We start from the raw sequence: 20553 nt of genomic DNA, 5'->3' as shown, positions 1-20553 counted from the left end.
CTCACCCTCAAGGCCGTCTTCTTGCTGGCCTTGGCGTCCGCTAAGAGAGTGGGAGAGATCCATGGTTTGTCATACGACATCTCTCACTCAAAGGGGTGAAAAGAAGTATCCTTCAAGTTCGTGCCTTCTTTTGTGGCCAAGACTCAGAACCCAGCAGTCTGGGACCCGAGGTTTGAAGGTTTCTCGATTCCTGCCATCCCTAAGACAGGTAATGCAGAAGACTTAAAATTGTGCCCAGTGCGAACAATTAGAAAATAACTGGAAAGGACAGCGCATCTCCGACCGGATGTCGAGAGCCTCTTCGTTTCCACGGGTATTAATAAGAAACAAGTTTCCAAAAACACAATCTCCTTCTGGTTGAGACAGGTGATCGCCAGATCCTACAAGGAAGCTGGCATAGCAGTGCCAGGCACTCCCAGACCTCATGACATCAGGGGCCTGAGCACCTCCTTAGTCTTTGAGAAAAACATGGCAGTAGGGCAAATCCTGCGAGCAGGTACTTGCTCGAGCCAGTCAACCTTTACTGCCCACTATCTCAAGGACTACTCAAGAAAAATCCTTGGACGGGTACTCCATTGGAACAGTCATCTCCGCCCTCCAAGCGGTGTAACGGTAAACCCCAGGCACATTCAAGACTAGCGACCGGTAGGCACAAGTGCGGTTTTCCTACCTCCTACCCAGTTGCTTACTTGCCTCTTCGGGGAGTACCGTCTGTTCCCAGAAAATCACACATTCTTCACGACTACACGTCTAGAAGAAACGTCGAAAGAAGTTTTCAAAAGGTAAGTTCCTAGACACTGACGTGAATTGTTTGAATAGTTACCCTCGCTTCCGCTCTCTGGTAGGTCTTGTTATCCTGAGGCCTGTTGGCCTCCACGACCGGGTCAGTGGGTCAGATTGGCACTCCCGCCTCCTAAAGTGTAAGTCTCCTAAAGAAAGTAGTTCGAAGGTAAGTATTCGTGTTGGAACAAATAAAAAATTTTAAATAATTTTTATTTTTCCTAACATACTTACCGAGAACTACTTTCGGGTAATGGCCCTCCCTTCCTTCCCCGAGTGCCTTCTTCCCTTACTAGCATGATGCTAATGCAATTGAACTTAATGACGAACGTGACCCAACTAACGGGCGACCTACCGTTAATCCTACCCTCGGGGCACATTCCTGGATGCCGGGGGTAAGAGCTACTGAGAGCGCGGAGCGGGGGGGGGTATCTATTCAAAAACTCTGGTCGAAGAGAGAGATAACCAGTGATCTCTTAAAGAAAGTAGTTCTTGGTAAGTATGTTAGGAAAAATAAAAATTATTTAAAATTTTTGATTTTTCAGTTGCTTCAGTGGTATCAAGACTTATCCCCCTTCCAGATTGTGATAAGTGTTTGTGTTTCAAGTTGGGTTCCCGGCTGAATGTGTTGACATTTCTGAACAGGGAAAGCTTGGTATTTTGAATAACCATTAAAGGTTTGTCACTCATGAATGGCACAAGCAACGTTAGAATAGATTTTTCATATAACTATAAAAACAAAAAAAAAAGGAAGAGAAATAATATAAATAGTTTACCCCAGTGTACCCTCAAGAAATTTCAAGTTTTGCCTTTTTAAATGTAAGATACCCTCAAGCAAGAGAACTCTACCCCAAGACAATGGAAGACCACGGTACACAAGTTTGGCACTACCCACGACTAGAGAACAATGGCTTGATTTTCGAGTGTCCTTCTCCTAGGAAAGCTTCTTATCATAGCTGAAGAGCCACTTCTAACCTTACCAAGAGGAAAGTAGACACTGATCAATTACAGCACAGTAGTTAACCCATTGAACAAATATAATTATATGGTAATCTTAGTGTTGCCAGGTGTATGAGGGTTGAGGACAGGAGAAAGTGAAACGAATCGTCATCATCACCATCGCCTGATGACCCAAAGGGCATCAGTCAGATTTCGCCAGTCGTCTCTATCTTGAGCTCTTAAATAAGTACTTCCCCATTCATCATCTCCTACTTCATGTTTTATAGTCCTCAGCTATGTAGGTCTAGGTCTTCCAACTCTTCTAGTGCCTTGTTGGAGCCCTGTTGGAAGTTTGGTGAACTAATCTCTCTTGTAGAGTGCGAAGAGCATAACCAAACCATCTCCATCTGCCCCTCACCATGATCTCGTCCACATAAGGCACTTAGGTTTAAGTTTGATCTCTGACATTCACACATGTTTACATCTGTTTTTCTTGGTTCCGGCAAGAATTTCATCATGCCCAAGAGGATAAGACCATTTCAAAATCTTGCTAACATAAGGAAGAAGAAAATTCGCTCTATTAAGAGTTCAGAAATGGGTAATATCTGCCTAATTAGTAGAGCTAGTGAAGGAGAGAGATGATTGGGAGGACCGTCTCGAATAAAGAAGTCTGCGTCAATGACCTTAGATGTCAGGATGCCAGAAAACCTCAAATCAATCACAGTCGGTCGCATAAAGAAGCAAGATATTGAGCAAAGGGATCTTCATTTATGATTAAATTATGATAAATAATTATGTTTGGGTTTATTAATATCTAAAAAGGAACATAAAATTCATAATAGTCACGATTTTATTAATATTGTCTTTGTACATATGTATAAATGCAAAGAAAAACTTTGAATGGCCACTTCTCAAAACTAATTATTGACCAAATTCTATCTTCTCCCTTAGTTTTAAAGATATAGCATTGAATTTTGGTATATAACTTGGAAAGATGTTATAAAACAATCAAATGTTGCCCTTTTTTCCAATTATTGTTTCATATTTTTTTCTTAATATTTATCCCTGATTTTTTTAGTTTATTTTTTACCAAAATTTAAAAATTCATATCTAGCAAAAAAATTACTTTTTGGGAAAAAATGCTGTATTAGATTGGAGTTCTACAGTTCTATATAGGGTAGTAATCTGAGGTCTTAATATTAATTATCAAGAGCGGAGATAGAATTTGAAAAACACTTGTATTCAGGATAAATAGCCTTGGCGTTGCGAAACCAAAGGTCCGAGGCAAAAATCCTATTCATTCCTAAGTCACCTTTTAAGTGGTATGAATATCAAAGTCATGTCCTTAAAAAACACCATTAGCCGGTCAGCCCCCTTAAGGACTGTGTATTCCTCCACAACATAACAATGCTAATGTTCCTACCAGAACCTCACAAGCTAGTTTATGATTAGTGCACCCCAGAGGGCATGGTAGATCGACACCCCAATATTTCAAAGTTACCCCGGAGTTTTGTAAACATGTGGCTAGGACTCATGAGGACAAAGCCTTGACTTGTGCTAACATCAAACTCATTAATTTTCATGATCAGCCACATGACAGTTCTGGGCCTAATGTTCATAATGCTTCATAACCAGGTCATGCGTTCGACGGAGCGACACTTTCATACCATTCTTTGCAAGCATAGAGAATGGATAAGAGACAAAGAGCTTTCCCCCTTCCCACGAGTTACACCTCCATCTGACATAGATGAGGTGACCTTCGTCGTAGACAAGGCCCACGCCGTAGGCACCCTATGTGGCAGCATTCAGAGAATTCTCTCTTCGTAAATCTGAGATAGACTTCAACTCTTCTGCCTTGCACTCTGTTGATATAGGCGAATGTATTTATAATTGAAATGAGCTTGACTCCTCCCGATCCGTCTCGTCTCTTATTCCCGTCATAATATAATTGACACTAGGTAAAGGAAGGACGTTCGAGGGAGAGTTAAGAACCAAGTTACTCGAAACAGAACAGCCAATTATCCCAAAAGTGGAAGAACCGGAACATTGATATTGTTATTATTTGACTCCAAAAGCAGCAGCTTAGCTGATGTAATCCCCTGGAGGTCCCGATGTCAGGCTCAGAAGCCTCACATTTTATTAAGATTGAATTATTCATCGTTTAGAAGGACTGGATGAGCCCTCTCACCCGGAAACCCGCAAAAATTGTCTTAATCTTTCGACAATCTCAAAGCTCCAGGTTAATACTCAAGTCTTATCAGAAAATTCACTTCCAAGGCCAGTCGGTCCTCAAAGGTACCGCCATTACCCATCATGCCAGAGATGTTTTTATGTACACTGACGCATTTCAGAGCCCACTCCTTTTTGTTTTTGTCGCTGATATTGTTTCTGATCCCAAAATAGCAAACATGGAGGCAGCAGCTATGTATGCAATCCAAACTTTCTTGTGGCTGGATCATTGGTCTGGAGCAGTTTCTCTCTTTGTGGTGACAGAAAACTTGCGGGAAGAACAGGCCTTAAGTAATCTTAGGAATTATCTCGAACTGGGGCTAAAGCCATAGAATATCTTTTGCATTAAAGCATTTACCTATGGAGTAATTGTATCCTAAAGAGGCGCGATGCTGTCTTAGTCAAATGCTCTAGACAGCTGTCTCCCAGGGACATGTTAGCCCTGAGAAATGTGGACTTAGTGAGTTCCCCTTCTCTATTCCCTCCCTCAGATGAAGCTACTGCTATAGAGAAGGTAGAGAGGTTAAGTTAAGCTCTGATGGTAAGGAGGGCAGTGGCACCAAGATTGCCTGCCTTCAGTAGCGACTAAGGAAATCCCCTTTAAGCCAGTTCCTCAGCAAAAAGACGACAACTGCATTCCAACAGTTGACAACAGCCCAAGAGACAAGCCCCTACACCTACCTTTCTTCTGAGAGGACATCCCTCTGGACGAAGAGGGCGCAGTCACTGAGGCTTCTGCTAGGGAAGTCATGGCCCCTAGCTTACCACTAGTAGGAGGTATATCTACAAAGCTTTTGGCTAAGGTGGCTGGACTTCGGGGCCGTACCACTCTATATCCTCCATTCAGGATATAGAGTCCCTTTTCATAGCCTGTCAGCTACCTCTGACTAGGACTCCAGCAATCCAATAATTTTATACAAAAGGCTCAGTAAAGGAGAAGCATCCAAATTGTTGGCTAAAGTAGCAGTGGAAGAAGTCTCAAGGGACTCAGTCTTACACTGATTTGTCAGACTGAATAAAATCTGAACATCCAAAGGAGCCAGAATAAGTTAGTATCTTCTAAGGAGTCAACAGAGGGGTGGTACCCAAACATATTGGAACTTCTCACGAAAACCGTGAGAAAATCTCCAGAATGACTACAACCTAATTGTTCAACCACACTCAGGGAAAGTTCTAGGTCACAATGCATTGTCTGTCACATCGCAACGGGAGACTAGTTGGTGGCACTTCTAAGAGAAAGGAGTTTGAGCCCAACTGCGAAACAACTTTTAAGATTTACCTGAATATTGCTCGCGCCAGTCTATCACAAGTGGAACCTTTAGTGATCGGGGTTATAAGACGGATATTGTCTGTCTCAATGCCACTTTCCCCTGAATATGGGCTATTGATAATCCCAAGGAACTAATTTCTTGTCAGTCAAGTCGGTATAGGACTACCGCCAGACCTTGAACCAAGTTTTCAAAGAGCTTGACATCCCTCTTTGGGAGATCTCTCAGCTCTTATTCCGGTTTTTAGCAGGCAGGGCGCCCCCCCCCCCCCCATTACAAAATCCCCCTCTTGGAATGTGGAGAAGGGTGCTCAAGGCTTTGAAGAAAGTCCCCCCCCCCATGATCCCAAGTATACACCTAAGGCAGGGGTCTAACCTTAAAGACCTCCTCCTTCCTTACCTTACCTTCAGCCAAGAAGAAAAAGCAGACTACATGGTCTGTTTCAACTTGTGTCCCATTTCAGAGAGTAAAATAATTGTTTCGTGTTCTTTGCTCTCGAGTTTGTGACCAGAACCCAGATTCAAGGTAAATATGGCATCAATGACCTTAGATGTCAGGATGCCTGAAAACTTTAAATCAATCAATCAATCAATCAAGGTAAATATCAGTTGGACTTTTTCGGGATCTTGTTTCCCAAGGAGGCCACTTATGATTCGGGTCTTATTTTACTCTGTCCAGTGAGATCAATTCAAAAACTTCATAAATGAATGGTAGATCATGAGCCAAAGCTTTATGCATCAGAGGAAGTTTTTTAAAATGCAACTTCTTACTGGTTGAGACATCTATCATGAGAACTTACAATCTTCAAGGGAAGCGTCGCCAGGGACCCCCCTCAAGTACATGATATCCGTGGTCCTGCCGCAACTCTAGCGTTCCGCAGAAACCATTTGGAACTTCCCATTGACGTTTCAAGAGAACTTCCAGATGGCTGAACCTACTACAACAATCGCACATAAGAAAGTTCCATGACACAGTGCATTTACCATCTCTTTACAGTTGAGACACTATCTAACATCTCCAAAAGAAAGTCCTTTTGACTCCAACTGCGAAACAGCTTTCCGGATATCTCCGGAAGTCTTCCATAACAGTATACCAGGTTAAGTGGAAAATCTTCTGTGATTGGTATCATAGTAGGACTGTTGCTCCACTCGAGGCCACTATTTCCCTGATTGCAAACTTTTTGGTGTTCCTGAGGAACAAGAAATCCCTTTTGTCACAGCAGTGAAAGGCTACTGCTTGGCCTTGAGCCAGGTATTAAAACTGATGGGGCTTGATCTCTCCTCCTCATGAGAAATCTCAGCTCTTATTAGGAGTTTCGGGCAGTCATGCCCTCCGCGAGAACTCAAACCCCCTACCTTGGATAAAACAAAAGTTCTATGGGCCGTAAAACAAGCCTTTTACAAACCTATGCATAAAGCCTTAGACAGGAACTTGACCTTAAAGACTACAGTATCTTCCTCTTTGCCTTAGCTTCAGCCAAGAGAGTAAGCAAATTACCTCACAGATTGCAATAATTACAGAGACATAACACTTACATCAGTATTTATGAAAATATAGTACAGTATGCTTATACTAAAGAGACTGGGGAGAAAGATTGATTAAAAGCTGAACAAGATGAACAAGTAGGATTTAGAAAAGGTAGAAATTGCTCTGACTAAATTTTCATTTTGAGACATATTTTACAGCAATGCGTCGAATATAGAAATCCCCTTTTGATGGCATTTGTGGACTATGAAAAAGCCTTGGATAGTGTTCACCAGCCAATTTTGTGGAGAGTCCTGTATTATAGAATTATTCTTAAATCTGTAAATTTGATTAAGTCTGCTCAGGAGCATCGCAAGAGCAAAGTTAATGTTGATGGCGTCTTATCAAATGAATTTCCAGTGAACAGCGGAGTACTCCAAGGGAATGTGTTATCACCCATGTTGTTTATCCTCATGGATTTTGTGATGCGTAGAACAGTCGGAGGTGATGGAGAAGGATTGGACTGGATTGGTGATAGGAATTTAGCAGACTTAGAGTATGATGATGATGCTGTCCTTGTTAGCAGAACACCACAATATTTGCAATGCTTGCTTACCAGAATGCATGAAATATCACACGAGGTTGGGCTCAAGATAAATAGAAGAAAGACAGAGATGATGAGAACAAGTATGCAATGGAAGAGGAAATATCATTGGAAGGAGAGGAGATTAATGAGGTAAAATCATTCAAGTGTCTAGGAACTATGATCTCCAACATAGGGTCATTAGAATTAGAGTTCAGTGAAAGATTGAAAAAAGCAAACCAGACAATGCCTAGGTTAAGTAAAATTTAGAAATCAAGTTGCCTGAAATTGCATATAAAACTCGGACTATATATCAGTTTAGTGAGTTCAGCGTTACTCTACGGACAAGAATCATGGCATGACAATGAAACAATCTCTAGTAGATTTGAGAACAAAGCCCTCAGGAGGATATGGGGAATTGAATGGCAGAACAGGATTAGAAATTAAACAATAAGAGAGATTACTCGAGTGCCATAAGTGAATGAGATAATGAAGAGGGGTACTTGGATGGCTGCTTTTCCGGTCCAATACAGCAGGGGAACCCCACTCTCTACAGGACCTCCACTGTCGTTTTACTTTGTTCGTTCAGAGTATTTAACGTTTCATATCGCATACTGTATTGTTCATTTATTGTTAAATCGTCACTGTTATAAAAAAAGGTGTTAGTGTTTGTTCTAGGTTTGTAGATTGTTACACAGGTAGTTATCCCTCACTGAAATTATCATGGCTCGTCTTTCAGCTACGCCGAAAGTATACCCTATAAATAGCTCCAAGTTTGTATACTAGGAAAAATACAAATTACTTACAAATTTGTTATTTTTTATTGTATTACTATTTAGTGTACAGTCATACCTCTCTTCACTAAAGAATCTGCTTATGAAATTTTCATGTTGCGAAATGAGATGTGATTTTATAGGTTTTGATAAGAATTACAATGAACTTTAGCATTTTGAGACTATTCTATAGTGTATGTGGAATAAATACAGTAATTAGCCTGATAGAGATTTTATTAGCCAGGCAGACAGTCTTTCAGTAATTATGTCCAGTTCTCTAGTAATGATGTGAATTTTTCATTGAAGGATTAATTTTGGGAGTAGGAAAAGTTGATAATCCTGCTGCAGAAGCATTAAGGGAACTATAGCTGCCAAAATTTAAATTAGTTTTGTAATGTTATCTTATGACATTGTATAGCAAATGGTTGCACTTTTTTTACCCTTAGATATTTACTGAGAATGCGAGTACAGTAGGGTCCCGAATTACACGTGTTCTAATTACGCGATTCCTCAATTACGCGATCGATAGTTTTTAAAAATTAATTTTCCTGTATTTGCGAGGAGCATTCTAAATCCGCGAGTCAAGCACCGCGAAGCGTAGGAAATCTATTGTTTTCTTAATTGTATTGGGGGGGGGGGGTGATGGTTCCCCGATGTCTGAGAAGGGGGGGGGGGGGAGAATGTGAGAGAAAGATTTCTGTTCAAACATTTTAAGATGAAAAATGTTAAGGTTTGCCCATCTGTTGTGTGAACTTGTCGCTAGGCCTAGCCTAACTGTCCAACACCTATATGTATAATATTCCATATTTGTACTAATTAATTTTTATACTTACGTTGTGATTATGGTGAAAAATCCTTATTCATTAAACTTTAAATTAAAAACCATCAAAATAAAGACTATTTTATATCATGCTACTGCCAAACATGTCACCACAACCAAACCCATTACTTTGTTTAGTACGTTCCATCGCCGATCATAACGAACTCGCTAACCAATTTTAACATCTGTCTATAGGTTAACTTTTGCGGCAAAAGATATCTTACCAGGTACTATGTAATAATAATGTTATAATTAATGTTTTATTTATCATTAGAAAATCAAAATATATGAAATATGAGCAATTTTGTTTCGTGTTGTTTTTTTTTTTTCCCTAAAAAAACGCCTTCTTAAAAGGAAAACGTTTTTTTTTACGTTTCATCGTCGATCATAAACGCATTTACTCCTGAAAGTGATATTGAAGAGCTTTTACTAAAGATGTTATTATAAATAAAGATTATAAATAGGTGGTAAAATATCTATAATTAAAGTGTAGCAGCATCAAGAAATATTGGGGTTCGCCCTTTACATAAGAATATATTGTACATTGGATTAGACAGAACGTAGAAAAAATCAATTAGGGAAAAATCGGTATTCGATATCCTCTTCATCAGCATCGTCATTCGTCAATCGGGCTTTCTATTTTTTTTATTCTCAGTCGCTAACTAGTTATCGCACTGCCAAGATCTGCACACATGCCGATAATTCACATTTGAAGGTTTTCTGGGAGAGGATGGATAGAGAAAATACCGAACTATATAAAATGTTTTTTTAACCTGTTAAGCGTCACCCACGTGATAAACCGTTCACCACGATCTACTCGGTACCCCCGCCTTCAACTGTATATTCCGTTCATGACTTTAATTGCCTTTTACAAGCCGTCAGTCTCGTGATGTTACTTTACTCGTATAGTAAGTATAGGATCACCACTTGGCAACACTCTCAGCATATGGGGACTGTGAATAGAAACTTATATGATGTCTGGCAACTTTTTCTGAAGGTAGCTTGATGTTACAAAACTCTGGTTTGAACTGGTTTCCTATCAGTGCGCTCGGGCGTTCATGCATAAGTGGTTATTTGTTGTTCCTTTTGTAATGAAAGGTCTAAAGAGGAAGGTTATTTCTTTAGATGAAATAAATGATATTATTGTTGTGGAATTTGATAATGATAACCCGTTTGATAATGAGAGCACTAGTTCTGAATCCTCCAGTGATGAGTATATTGAAGAAAGAAAGTTTTCTTTCGATGTCGAAAGCGAAAATGACTTCTCATTACCGAATGACTGGACAACGAAATTTCACAAAACTATAAAGGGAAAGGAAACGCCGAGAGAGAGAGAGAGAGAGAGAGAGAGAGAGAGAGAGAGAGAGAGAGAGAGAGAGAGAGAGAGAGAGAGAGAGAGAGAGAGAGAGAGAGAGAGAATAAAGTGGATAAATAATGTACAAATGTATGACGAACATATTTGAAAACTACAGGAAACGATATGAAAAGAGAGAGAGAGAGAGAGAGACCTATCCCTTTCCTTTTGTTGCTTATCCAGGCGTAAGATTTACGATTGAAGATAAAAAGACCCCAATAGAATATTCAGTATTATGTAGCCATTTGAAATTAAATAATAGTAGTATTAATTGTTTTTTTTACTCAACCATTTAATTAATATCCCTACTTTTAACTATAATTACGAATTATAAGCATAAAGAAATTATATTAACTTTGAAAAATTATCATTAGTGAAATGACCGCTCAGGGCAAAAAAAGCGTGATTATCGTACAGCAGCCTATTGCACACTTGAGCCTAGTGGCCGTGTAATTTTTAACTATTGCTAGATACGTACTGTATCAAACCTTGAAAACCCTTTTTTGTTTTTTGTATCTATAGGAAATAATTCTACATCATTCGGAAAATACTGAAAACAGTAAGCTATGCATAGTACAGTAGTAAATACTACAGTCATAGAAAATTATCAAAACTTTAACAACTTTTTATTGTTTTATTCATCCATAAAAGAAATTTTGTACAGTATTTTATAAAAAAAAATCTATAAGAAGGATTTCTTACAGTATCGTTAAGATAAAAGCTACAGTATATATATATATATATATATATATATATATATATATATATATATATATATATATATATATATACACACACACACACAGTGTATATACAGTATATATATAGCTAGAAAGCTAGAAATGGAGTGAAAAAAAAATTGACGGGTAGGTTGCTGTTTGCCGCCATGATGTGTTTCGAAATATACGAATTTCCAATTACACGAGGCCTTTCATCGACCAAATTCTCGCATAATTCGGGACCCTACTGTAGTTACACATTAGGGTATTTAAATGTCAACCCCCTGTAGATATTTATTTTTTATATATATGAATTAGGAGGGATTAACTGTAAATTGTTGTCTTCAAAATCTTGGAATGATTTTTTAAATAAAACCTACCGGTATGTGTTATTAGCAGAAGAAAAACTTTTTTTATTTTGGAATTTTTATTATTCAAATTTTATTTCTCTGTTCTGGTTAAAGTACCTTATAGTAATGATAATCCACAGTTTAACAGTGGAAGAAAAATTCTTCTAAGTTGTAGGGTTTAGTAACTTCCCCTTTTATTTGTTTATCCTAAATCACACAAACAAATACACAATCTGGAGCCATTCATACAACGGCATATATCACTCTAGTTTAACAATAGAACTGAAAATACTAAGGGATTGTGGTGTATAACCGTCGGGGTTACAATAATTGGTGTACAACCGTCGAGGTTACAGTAATTGCCATTAACTGTCAGATTGTCTCATACTTCACTAGATGGGTAAGGCTATTACAAGGAAAGAAAACAGAAAAGATTTAAATTTTATGGTAAATATCGGATTAAACCAAGCTTTGAGAGAAAAGCACAATGAACATCACAAGATTTTTATTATTAAAAGGCTTTGTTACAGTATCTGCACTGTATTATAGTAAAAAGACAGTGTGTTTGATAGTTTTAAAATGATTAATCTTGGTCAAAATATTTTTCAACTTTTCCAGGTGTTAACCTACTTATTGGTACAGAAAATGGTCTTATGCTGCTTGATCGGTCTGGAGTAGGAAAAGTTTATCAGTTAATTTCCAGAAGACGGTTTCAACAAATGGAAGTCCTCTCTGATCAGAATATATTAGTCACTATATCTGGGAAAAAGAATAGAGTGCGGGTTTATTATCTCTCATGGCTGAAATCCAAGATTCTTCGCACAGATGCTGTAAGTATTATACCATTTTTATTTCTATTCATAGGTATAGCAGTGACCATGAATGACTAATTTCATTTTAATGTACTAAGGAGCGAGCCTTCAAGCTCATCAATTTGTGGTAATGCAGTAGGATAAATTTTACAGTCGATGTGTTAAAGCACTGTATATTCTTAGAAATTGGATACTAGTCAAAGTTTTAAAGGTTTTGTATAGGTATTTAAGAGCAACTGGCATAGTGTTGAATACACCCAGTTTTAATGAAAGGCTTTTATACGTACACTGTGTTATCATGCTGCTTGCTTATTTGAAATTATTAAACATTAAATTCCTTCCTTCCGTACCTTGAAATCTCAAGTTACGTTAACCTGATCAGATCTGGAAAGAAAGCTTCTCTTCACATGCTCAGCACTCAAAAAGACATGGATTAGTTGAAAAATGATTTGGGTCATTCAGTATTGTCATATCCTTGTATTCTTTATTCACTTTATTTTACATGCAGCCTGTTCTGTAGCATTTTAGATATTTCTGATGGAATATTGGTAAGTGTTTTATTAATGAAATAAAAATATACAATATAAAATATTTCCCCAACACTGCAAAAGCAAGAAAGTAATTAATTTAAATAATCAGAATTAAAAGCAAACTACGATAACTAATATCAATTTAAATTCTGAATAGCAATTACATAAGCTCCATTAAGAGAACAAGCTAAAATGTACTGAAAAGCATAAAAAGAAGGTACAGCAACAGCACTGCTGAACTGGAAGCCAAGAGAATATCTCAAATGATGGTAATTTACAACACCCAAGAATAGCAAATGAAGCAAGTCACCCACTGAGAATCATTTAAACCCACTATAGAAAATTGAAGATAAGGAAACGAAATTATGCTAAATTTGCAGGATAAAAATTAAAACTAGATCAAACTACATGTTCGAAAATCAATTTACAAAATACATTAGTAAACAAGAATAAAGTACTTGTTTGAACCAAGAGGCCTGTGAGACATACTGTACATTTTCCTCAGTTTCTCATCCGAATCTTCCATCTAAAAGACTTCATTTTCTAAGGAAATAAAGTGCCATCCTCATAATTTCAATAAAGCTTTAGGTTTTGTGAGGCCTACTTAGCCTTGAGGAACCTGGAGCCAAAGTGAAAACTAAAGGGCTAAGCTTAAATTTATTTGTCCTGCTAACTAGAAAGGAACTTGAAAGAGAGTGAGAGGTTTTCTATCTGGTTAAAGTTCAGCTTGCAATTCCAAAATAGGAAACTTTGACAAAACTGTTTTAAGATAACAAGCATGTCGAATGTCATCTTAGAACTTTTCTTTGTCTCCCCGAACAGTAATTGTTGGTCTGCGTTGTTGTAAGATACAATTTTCTTAAAAGTTTATCTTTTGGGCTGATTTGCATGGTGTCTGATTTATTGCAAGAAGCAAAGTTCATGCTGTAGTGTCTTCCTGGAAATTGAAATTTGATTAAGAGCTCTCTGCCTCCCTTTGTTGAAGTGTATGAGATTGCCATAAAACTTCTCTCACGTTTAGTCCTTTTTGGGACCAATTGGTTTTTATGATTGATAAGGATTACTTTGCATCCAGTGCACCATCATCATATGTCCTTATTCCTAAGGCACATTTTAAACTTTTGTTTGTTCTGACACTAATACAAACTTTTACATGCTTTATTAGGGTACAGTCATGCCTCTCCACGAAAGATCTACTTACGAAATTTTCACGCTGCGAAAATGTTTATGACTCACATTGCAAAAAATGTTTCATGATAAGAAAAGAGGCCAGCCAGGCCGAAAATAAAGTAGTCGCCCATTAAAAATATGAACACATACGTTATTGCACAATAGAAAATGTACTCAATAGTAAAGGTAACTCTAATAGTGCAGTAGATATGGTATTGTATATTTTGTATATGTACAGTATTGTACTGTATGTATTGTATTATTTTCCATTTATTATTGCATTATGTTCTAACAACTACTTAATTTACAGGTATAACAGTTAGTTTAGGAAAATTGAATGGTTCAAATATATTTGTCTGTACAGTATTTCATTGTGGTTATACTGTAGCTTTATTATAAGATTTAATGTGGTGTTTTTGTAGGGTGTGCAACGAATTAGGAGATTTTCATGTGAATTGTGTCTCGTAACACAAAATTTTCACGAAACGAAAGCCACTCCAGAACGAATTAGTTTCGTGTTGTGAGGCATTACTGTATATATTTTTTGCGGAGCTGGAAGACTAGCGATAAGACTTTTAGCGAGGTATAACTACCCCACCACTAGTTAGCGATGGGCTACGGGGTAGTACCAGCTACTGTACCCCGCTTACCTCATCACTTTTGCTTTTGGCCCGGTGGAGAGTAGACACTCGTCTCTCCCCCTCGCCCAACCTTTTTTGACTGGCCTTTGACTAATGAGTTCTTTTATTTTCTATTTCACAGGTGTTAGTGTTGCTGTTTAGGAGACGGCATAGTGTCGGATTTTTCCTCAAGGGTGGAGAAACTTTTTCTTACAGTTTCTTCCCTTTAACGCCGGACAATCCTTAAGCTGGAGGACTCCCCGCTTCCTCTAGAGCAGCGGCTCTGTCCTCCGCAGGGAGTCGTTATGCGCGTAGATGTTGCTCGCATCCTGCAAGTTCGACGGCGGGAAGGCCGCTTGTGGCCAAACCCATAGTTTGTCTTCGGTCTTGCTCCTCAGCACTAACTATGGTGCACTCCATTGTTCTGCGATGGCAGCCTGCAGAGGAAGTGCAAAGTCTGAAGCATGTTCCTGCACCTCTTGGGGGACACCTTTCTCATTCGTGGGTTAGGTTTTCTTCAGTGCTGACAATGACGCATTCCCTTGTTCTGTGATGGCAGCCAGTGGGAAGAGTGCAAAGTTTGAAGCATTTTTCCTGCATCTCTCAGGGACACCTTTTCCATTCGCGGGTTAGGTTTTCTCCCAAGTGGTTTTCTTCATCACTGATGATGACGCACTCCCTTGTTCTGCGATGGCAGCTGGCAGAAGGTGTGCAAAATCTTAAGCATGTTCCAGCTACTCACAGGGGACACCTTTCCTTTAACCCCCCCCCCCCCTGGACAACTTCCCTTGCGAGGAAAATTAATCTCCTGCAAGTATTGGGCAACTTCACCTTCCAAGGGAGAGTTGCCATTCACCTTCGATAGACAGCAATTTCCTTGCTTGCAGGTAGAATCACCGACGTTATAACTAGGAGATCTCCTCGTTTGCCGTATCTCAACAGGAAGGTAGACTTAATCCTACCTAACGAATGTCGCAGATAAGAAGGTTTTCCTACTTTCTTTTGCCTCTTTCCTATGTAGTTCGGTACAAACTCGGGAGTCTTACTTCGAGGTATATATCTAGAATTTCTATTGATTAGAGAACTCTCGGATATCTCACTTGGTTTCGGTTTTCGGGATTCCTTGTAATCTCCACCTTACTCGGTCATGCCCTCTTGGAACAATGGTCTCAAGCCATAAACTTTTCATGGTTTTTTGCTTTTTATTCCCTATGGACTAGGGGATGGAATAGACGTATTCATTTGTATACAAACGTTGGCAACACGGATTCAGGAGTTCTCTTCGCTTCGTCAGCAATCTGTTCATGAACGTTTTATTGTTCACAAGGCTATAGCTACTCGTAAGTGTTAATCCAGTCAGGGACACAGGAAGTACTTTAGCTTCCTCTGAAGTGTCCAGAATGTTCCTTTCGAAGTCTGTCGGTAATGAATATCGACAGATTCTGTAGTATCCCTGACTGATTCTGTCTCCTCGCTCACCTTGACTCCCTGATACCACTTGCGCTGGCTCCCTTGGTACTTGTTTAGGAGCAACATTCCCAAGAGTATCCTTCAGAAAGACTAAATATGGCCAACCCAGAGCTTGACCTTGGTCTTGCTCATTTCAGGGTCCTGACGACGATACTCCCCCTCTGCCTTAGTGATGTAACTCCTAGACTGGGGCAGTTGCGTTCCTCTTCTGCGATTTTTCTGAGGACACGCCTTTTCTTCAATCACAACTCGTCCAACCAAAAGGACTATTCGATTCAGCTGATTCTTCTAGTCCCTGTTGCAAATCTCTGGATGGATTGCTCAGTATCTCTCGTTTAGCTCCCATGGGAGTTCGAACGAGTAACATTCATGTGACTTCGATTCATGAACAGGTAATCCAAGTTGACAAAGAGCTCTCTCCTGCAGTTTTCATGCGAACAAATGTTACAGTATTTCATGAACCCTAGGTGACCGAGTTAACTCAAGGGACAGAATATTTCACAGGTTCGGCAAGAAAGGCATGGATACCTTGCTATCTTTTTAGAGGTGTCAACAAATTTTCTCAACATCCTACTGGAACCCAAGCATTCACACGGACATCGGAACTCAGGCTTTGTCATTCATGTATGAGTTTTTTATTTCATCACAAGGTCACGAGAGAGGGAATGACACCTTGCGACCTACTGTCCCCCAAGGAGAGTAACACGCCTGACAGTGGGGTCTCCAGGCTTCTTCAGTCTACTCTTTCTTGCAGAAAGGCTCCGGTAGGCTGGATACCAGTTGGCGGACTCCCCATCCTGAACAAGTTTTAACAAAACTTCGTTCAGGTTGGGGAAGGCAGATAGTCAGACCCGAGGACTTCATGACAACGCTGGAATGGGCGTGCTTCCTCCAGATTTCAGTTTTCTCCCTATTGTCAACGGGGACTCCCAGGGAAACTTCTCTCTCTCAAGCCACTGGGCCAACTGGCTTTTTCTAGCAGGATCGGGAACTTTCCTTTCTCCGCCGAGTCAAGTTTCTTGAGTTAGTTTTCTGCGTCTGCGGATCCATGCCGAGATCTAAATCTTTGCGATTCTCCTCTTAACCTTCCTCGTGCTGTCGGACAATCCATTCACTTGGGGACAAGCTCTTGAAGTTCATTTGTGGTGACACCTCAGAGCCATGCCTGGGCATAGAAACCGCTGATCTGGGTTATCAGTTACTTTACGGTTATTTTTAATCAGGAAGGGTCTGAACCCAGAATTTGATACTAATGGACCTTAAATCTTGCGACAAGCTCAGGGACGAAATCTGGAGACCCCATTGTCAGGCGTGTTCCCCCTCTTTGGGGGGACAGGAGGTCGCAAGGTGTCATTCCCTTGTACCTTGTGATGAAATAACGAACTTGTACATTGATTACAAAGCCTTGATGGACAAGTAGTAGATGGTGGGGCCAGATGTTACTCAGGATTAAGTCAGGGATGAATGATAAGTGAGACTGGCTCCTCCTTTTTTTTTCATCTTTCCCTCATTTGGGGAATAGCACTTGAGGTACTATGCCAGCTGGCCTTCACTGTCTGTACGTATAACCATTTCCTTTGTGTAACCGGGTATAGATATATATGCTTGTTATGTCCCCATTCCCCTTTGTGAGTTGAGATTTGGGTAACGTTTATGGTTGGTTCAAGGAATCCTACGTTGAGATACTACCGCTACTGTTATTGGGTCCTTTGACTGCATTGGATCCCTCTATCTCTGGTTACGGCTCATTTCATCTTTGCCGACAAATATACAGAATAGCCTGGCCTATTCTTTAAACATTCTGCTCTTTCCTCATACATATGACAACCCTGAAATTACCAAACAATTCTTTTTTTCTCAGGAGGTTAACTGCTGCATTATAATTGTTCAGTGGCCACTTTCCTCTTGGTAAGGGTAGAAGAGACTTAGTAGCTATGGTAAGCAGCTCTTCTAGAAGGGCACTCAATAATTAAGCCATTGTTCTCTAGCCTTAGGTAGTGCCATAGCCTCTGTACCATGGTCTTGGGTTAAAAAATCTCTTGCTTGAGGGTACATTCAGGCATACAATTCTATCTTATTTCTCTTCCTCTTGTTATTTTGAAGTTTTTATAGTTTGTATATGTAAGATTTATTTTAATGTTGTTATTGTTCTTAACCTTCTCTTGTTGTTTATTTCCTTTCCTCACTTGGCTGTTTCCCTGTTGAAGTCATTGGGCTTATAGTATCCTGCTTTTCCAACTAGGGTTGTAGCTTAGTAAATAGTAATAAAAATAATAATAATAATAATAGCAATTCTTGGCTAGACGAGTCACATGGCTAGTACAGTAATACCTTGAGGTACGAGTTTAATCCGTTCCGGGACCGAGCTCGTATTTCAATTTCCTCGTATCTCAGATGAATTTTTCCCATATAAAATAACTGAAAACAAATTAATTCTTTCCCATCCCCTGAAAAACCCTAAAAATGGTATATTACAGAGGAAAAACATGTTTTTAATTGTTGTAATCAACATCCTACGCTAACAAAATAACAAAGGCTATGAACTGGTTATGAAATGTAACATTATTATGGAGTTCTTACCTTCGAGGAAGACGGTAGCAGCTAACGGCGGTGTTTGAGGGGGAGGAGAGAGACTTGACGGCAACACGTTCGGTAGCAAACACTTTTGTAACACTATGTAACATAACCTTAACTTTAAATTCAACTTAGATGAAATTCAACTTGAGATTTAACTTAAGTGAAATTAGCTTACTGTACGCACACTTGAAAATAAAATTTTAATCTTACGTTACACTAAACTTAATTCTACATTTTGTTTTCATTTTCATTTTTTTACTTTTCTTCTTCTTCCAGCTTGGCTCTTTTTGCCTCACTTACACCTGCACTTTTTGACAGCCTTTTTAAGAGGAACCTATCTAGGGATGTTTGCTTTTGTCTCCCCTTCAATATGTTGCAAGTGTAGCCACACAAGGCTAACGCACGACCACTCGCCAACTTGTCCAGGTGCCTCTTTTCCATAAAATTAGAAAACTCCTACCACTTTGCTAACATGTATTTGATTACTGCTGTAGAAGGGCAGCCCTCGTCTTCCACCTCCTCCTCGCTACTGAGCTCCTGTAACACCTCCGAATGTTGCATCTCCTGGAGCTCGATCAATTCCTGTGCCGTGAGCTCTTCCTCGTCTACCTCCAGCCCCATGGACTTTCCAAGGGACACGATTTCATCTGTCACAACAGGTTCGGGGTCATCAGGGTCTGTCGTATCGAACCCTTCAAAGTCCCTCTGCGACGGAAGCTGGCCACAATTTTTTCCACGCTGAATTAAGAGTTCGTTTTGTGACACCCTGCCATGCATCGTCTATAATTTTCAAACAATGGACACTGTTGAAATGTTCTTTCCAAAATCCCCGAAGAGTGAGATTGGTGTTGTTTGTGATATCGAAGCATTTCTTGAACAAATGCTTCGTGTACAGTTTTTTAAAGTTGGAAATAACTTGTTGGTCCATGGGCTGGAGGAGTGGTATGGTGTTGGGCAGGAGATAAAGGACCTTGATGAACCTGAATTCATCAAGAATGCCCTCTTCGAGACCAAGAGGGTGACCAGGGTCATTGTCGAGGACCAAGAGACATTTCAATGGCAGGTTTTTCTCAGCTAAATATTTTTTGACTGCCGGACCAAAGCATAGATTAACTCATTCTGTGAAGAAATGCCGGGTAACCCAAGCATTAGCATTACCGCGCCTCATCACATGCAGTTTCTCTTTCAAGATCCTTTGGCTCCTGAAAGCACGTGGGTTTTCAGAATGGTACATCAGCAGTGGCTTGACCTTACCGTCACCGCTAGCATTGGCACACAAGGCTAGAGTTAACCGGTCCTTCATGGGTTTATGGTCCGGTAGTCTCTTTTCCTCTACCGTGATGAAAGTCCTCCTGGGCATCTTCTTCCAGAAAAGGCCAGTTTCATCACAGTTGAAGACTTGTTGGGGGATGAAGCCATGTTGGGCAATAACCGAGGCAAAGGTTGTGACGAAGTCCGGCGCGGCTTTCGCGTCGAAACTTGCTGCTTCCCCATGCCTCACAACCGAAAGTATCCCATTCCTTTAAAAATTATCCAGCCAGCCACGACTGGCTTTGAAGGTTTCTGGCGTCGAAGTCTCCCCTTTCTCGGCTGCTTGCTTCCCTTTCAAAGTCATCATAGATTCGACTGGCCTTCTCGCATATGATCGTCTCGGTCACGCTATCTCCCGCCAACCTTTTCTCCTTTATCCAGAACAAGAGAAGCCTCTCCATCTCATCGTGAATATCACTACGCTGCTTGGAAAGGATGGTTACTCCTTTGGAAGGCTTGGTGTTCTTTACAGTATAGCATCCTTCTGCTTGAGGATGGTACAATTAGTCGATGTACTCCTCTTGTAATGGCGTGTCAACTCAGTCACTCTTATGCCACTCTCATGTTTTGCGATTATTTTATGCTTCATCTCCATTGTCATCATAAAGTTTTTCTTCTCACTACCCTTGTTTATACTCGCTTTCTTTGGACCTATTGTTTTTTCACTTAATTCTGCATTGATTCACACAAAAAACACGTAAATAAACCTCGTGAGCAGCCTCTCGCACACGCGGCCGCATGGGGAACTACTTTACCTCATATCTCAAATTTTTCCTCATCAGAA

The 20553-nt window shown here is 39.8% G+C and overlaps 1 protein-coding gene across 9 annotated transcripts in view; it reads left to right on the top strand.

Annotated features, from left to right (window-relative positions):
- The window catches only part of msn (serine/threonine-protein kinase msn), a 234755-nt gene that overhangs the window by 173980 nt on the left and 40222 nt on the right, over positions 1-20553 (top strand). For all 9 annotated transcript variants that reach the window (XM_068389285.1, XM_068389312.1, XM_068389280.1 and 6 more), the window contains one exon: positions 11898-12109. In XM_068389285.1, coding sequence (XP_068245386.1) covers positions 11898-12109 — 212 coding nt within the window. The remainder of the gene's footprint in view (positions 1-11897; positions 12110-20553) is intronic.

Source organism: Palaemon carinicauda, chromosome 1 (genome assembly GCF_036898095.1).
Source record: "Palaemon carinicauda isolate YSFRI2023 chromosome 1, ASM3689809v2, whole genome shotgun sequence".
Classification (NCBI taxonomy): Eukaryota; Metazoa; Arthropoda; class Malacostraca; order Decapoda; family Palaemonidae; genus Palaemon; species Palaemon carinicauda.
This window is presented reverse-complemented; position numbering and strand designations above follow the sequence as displayed.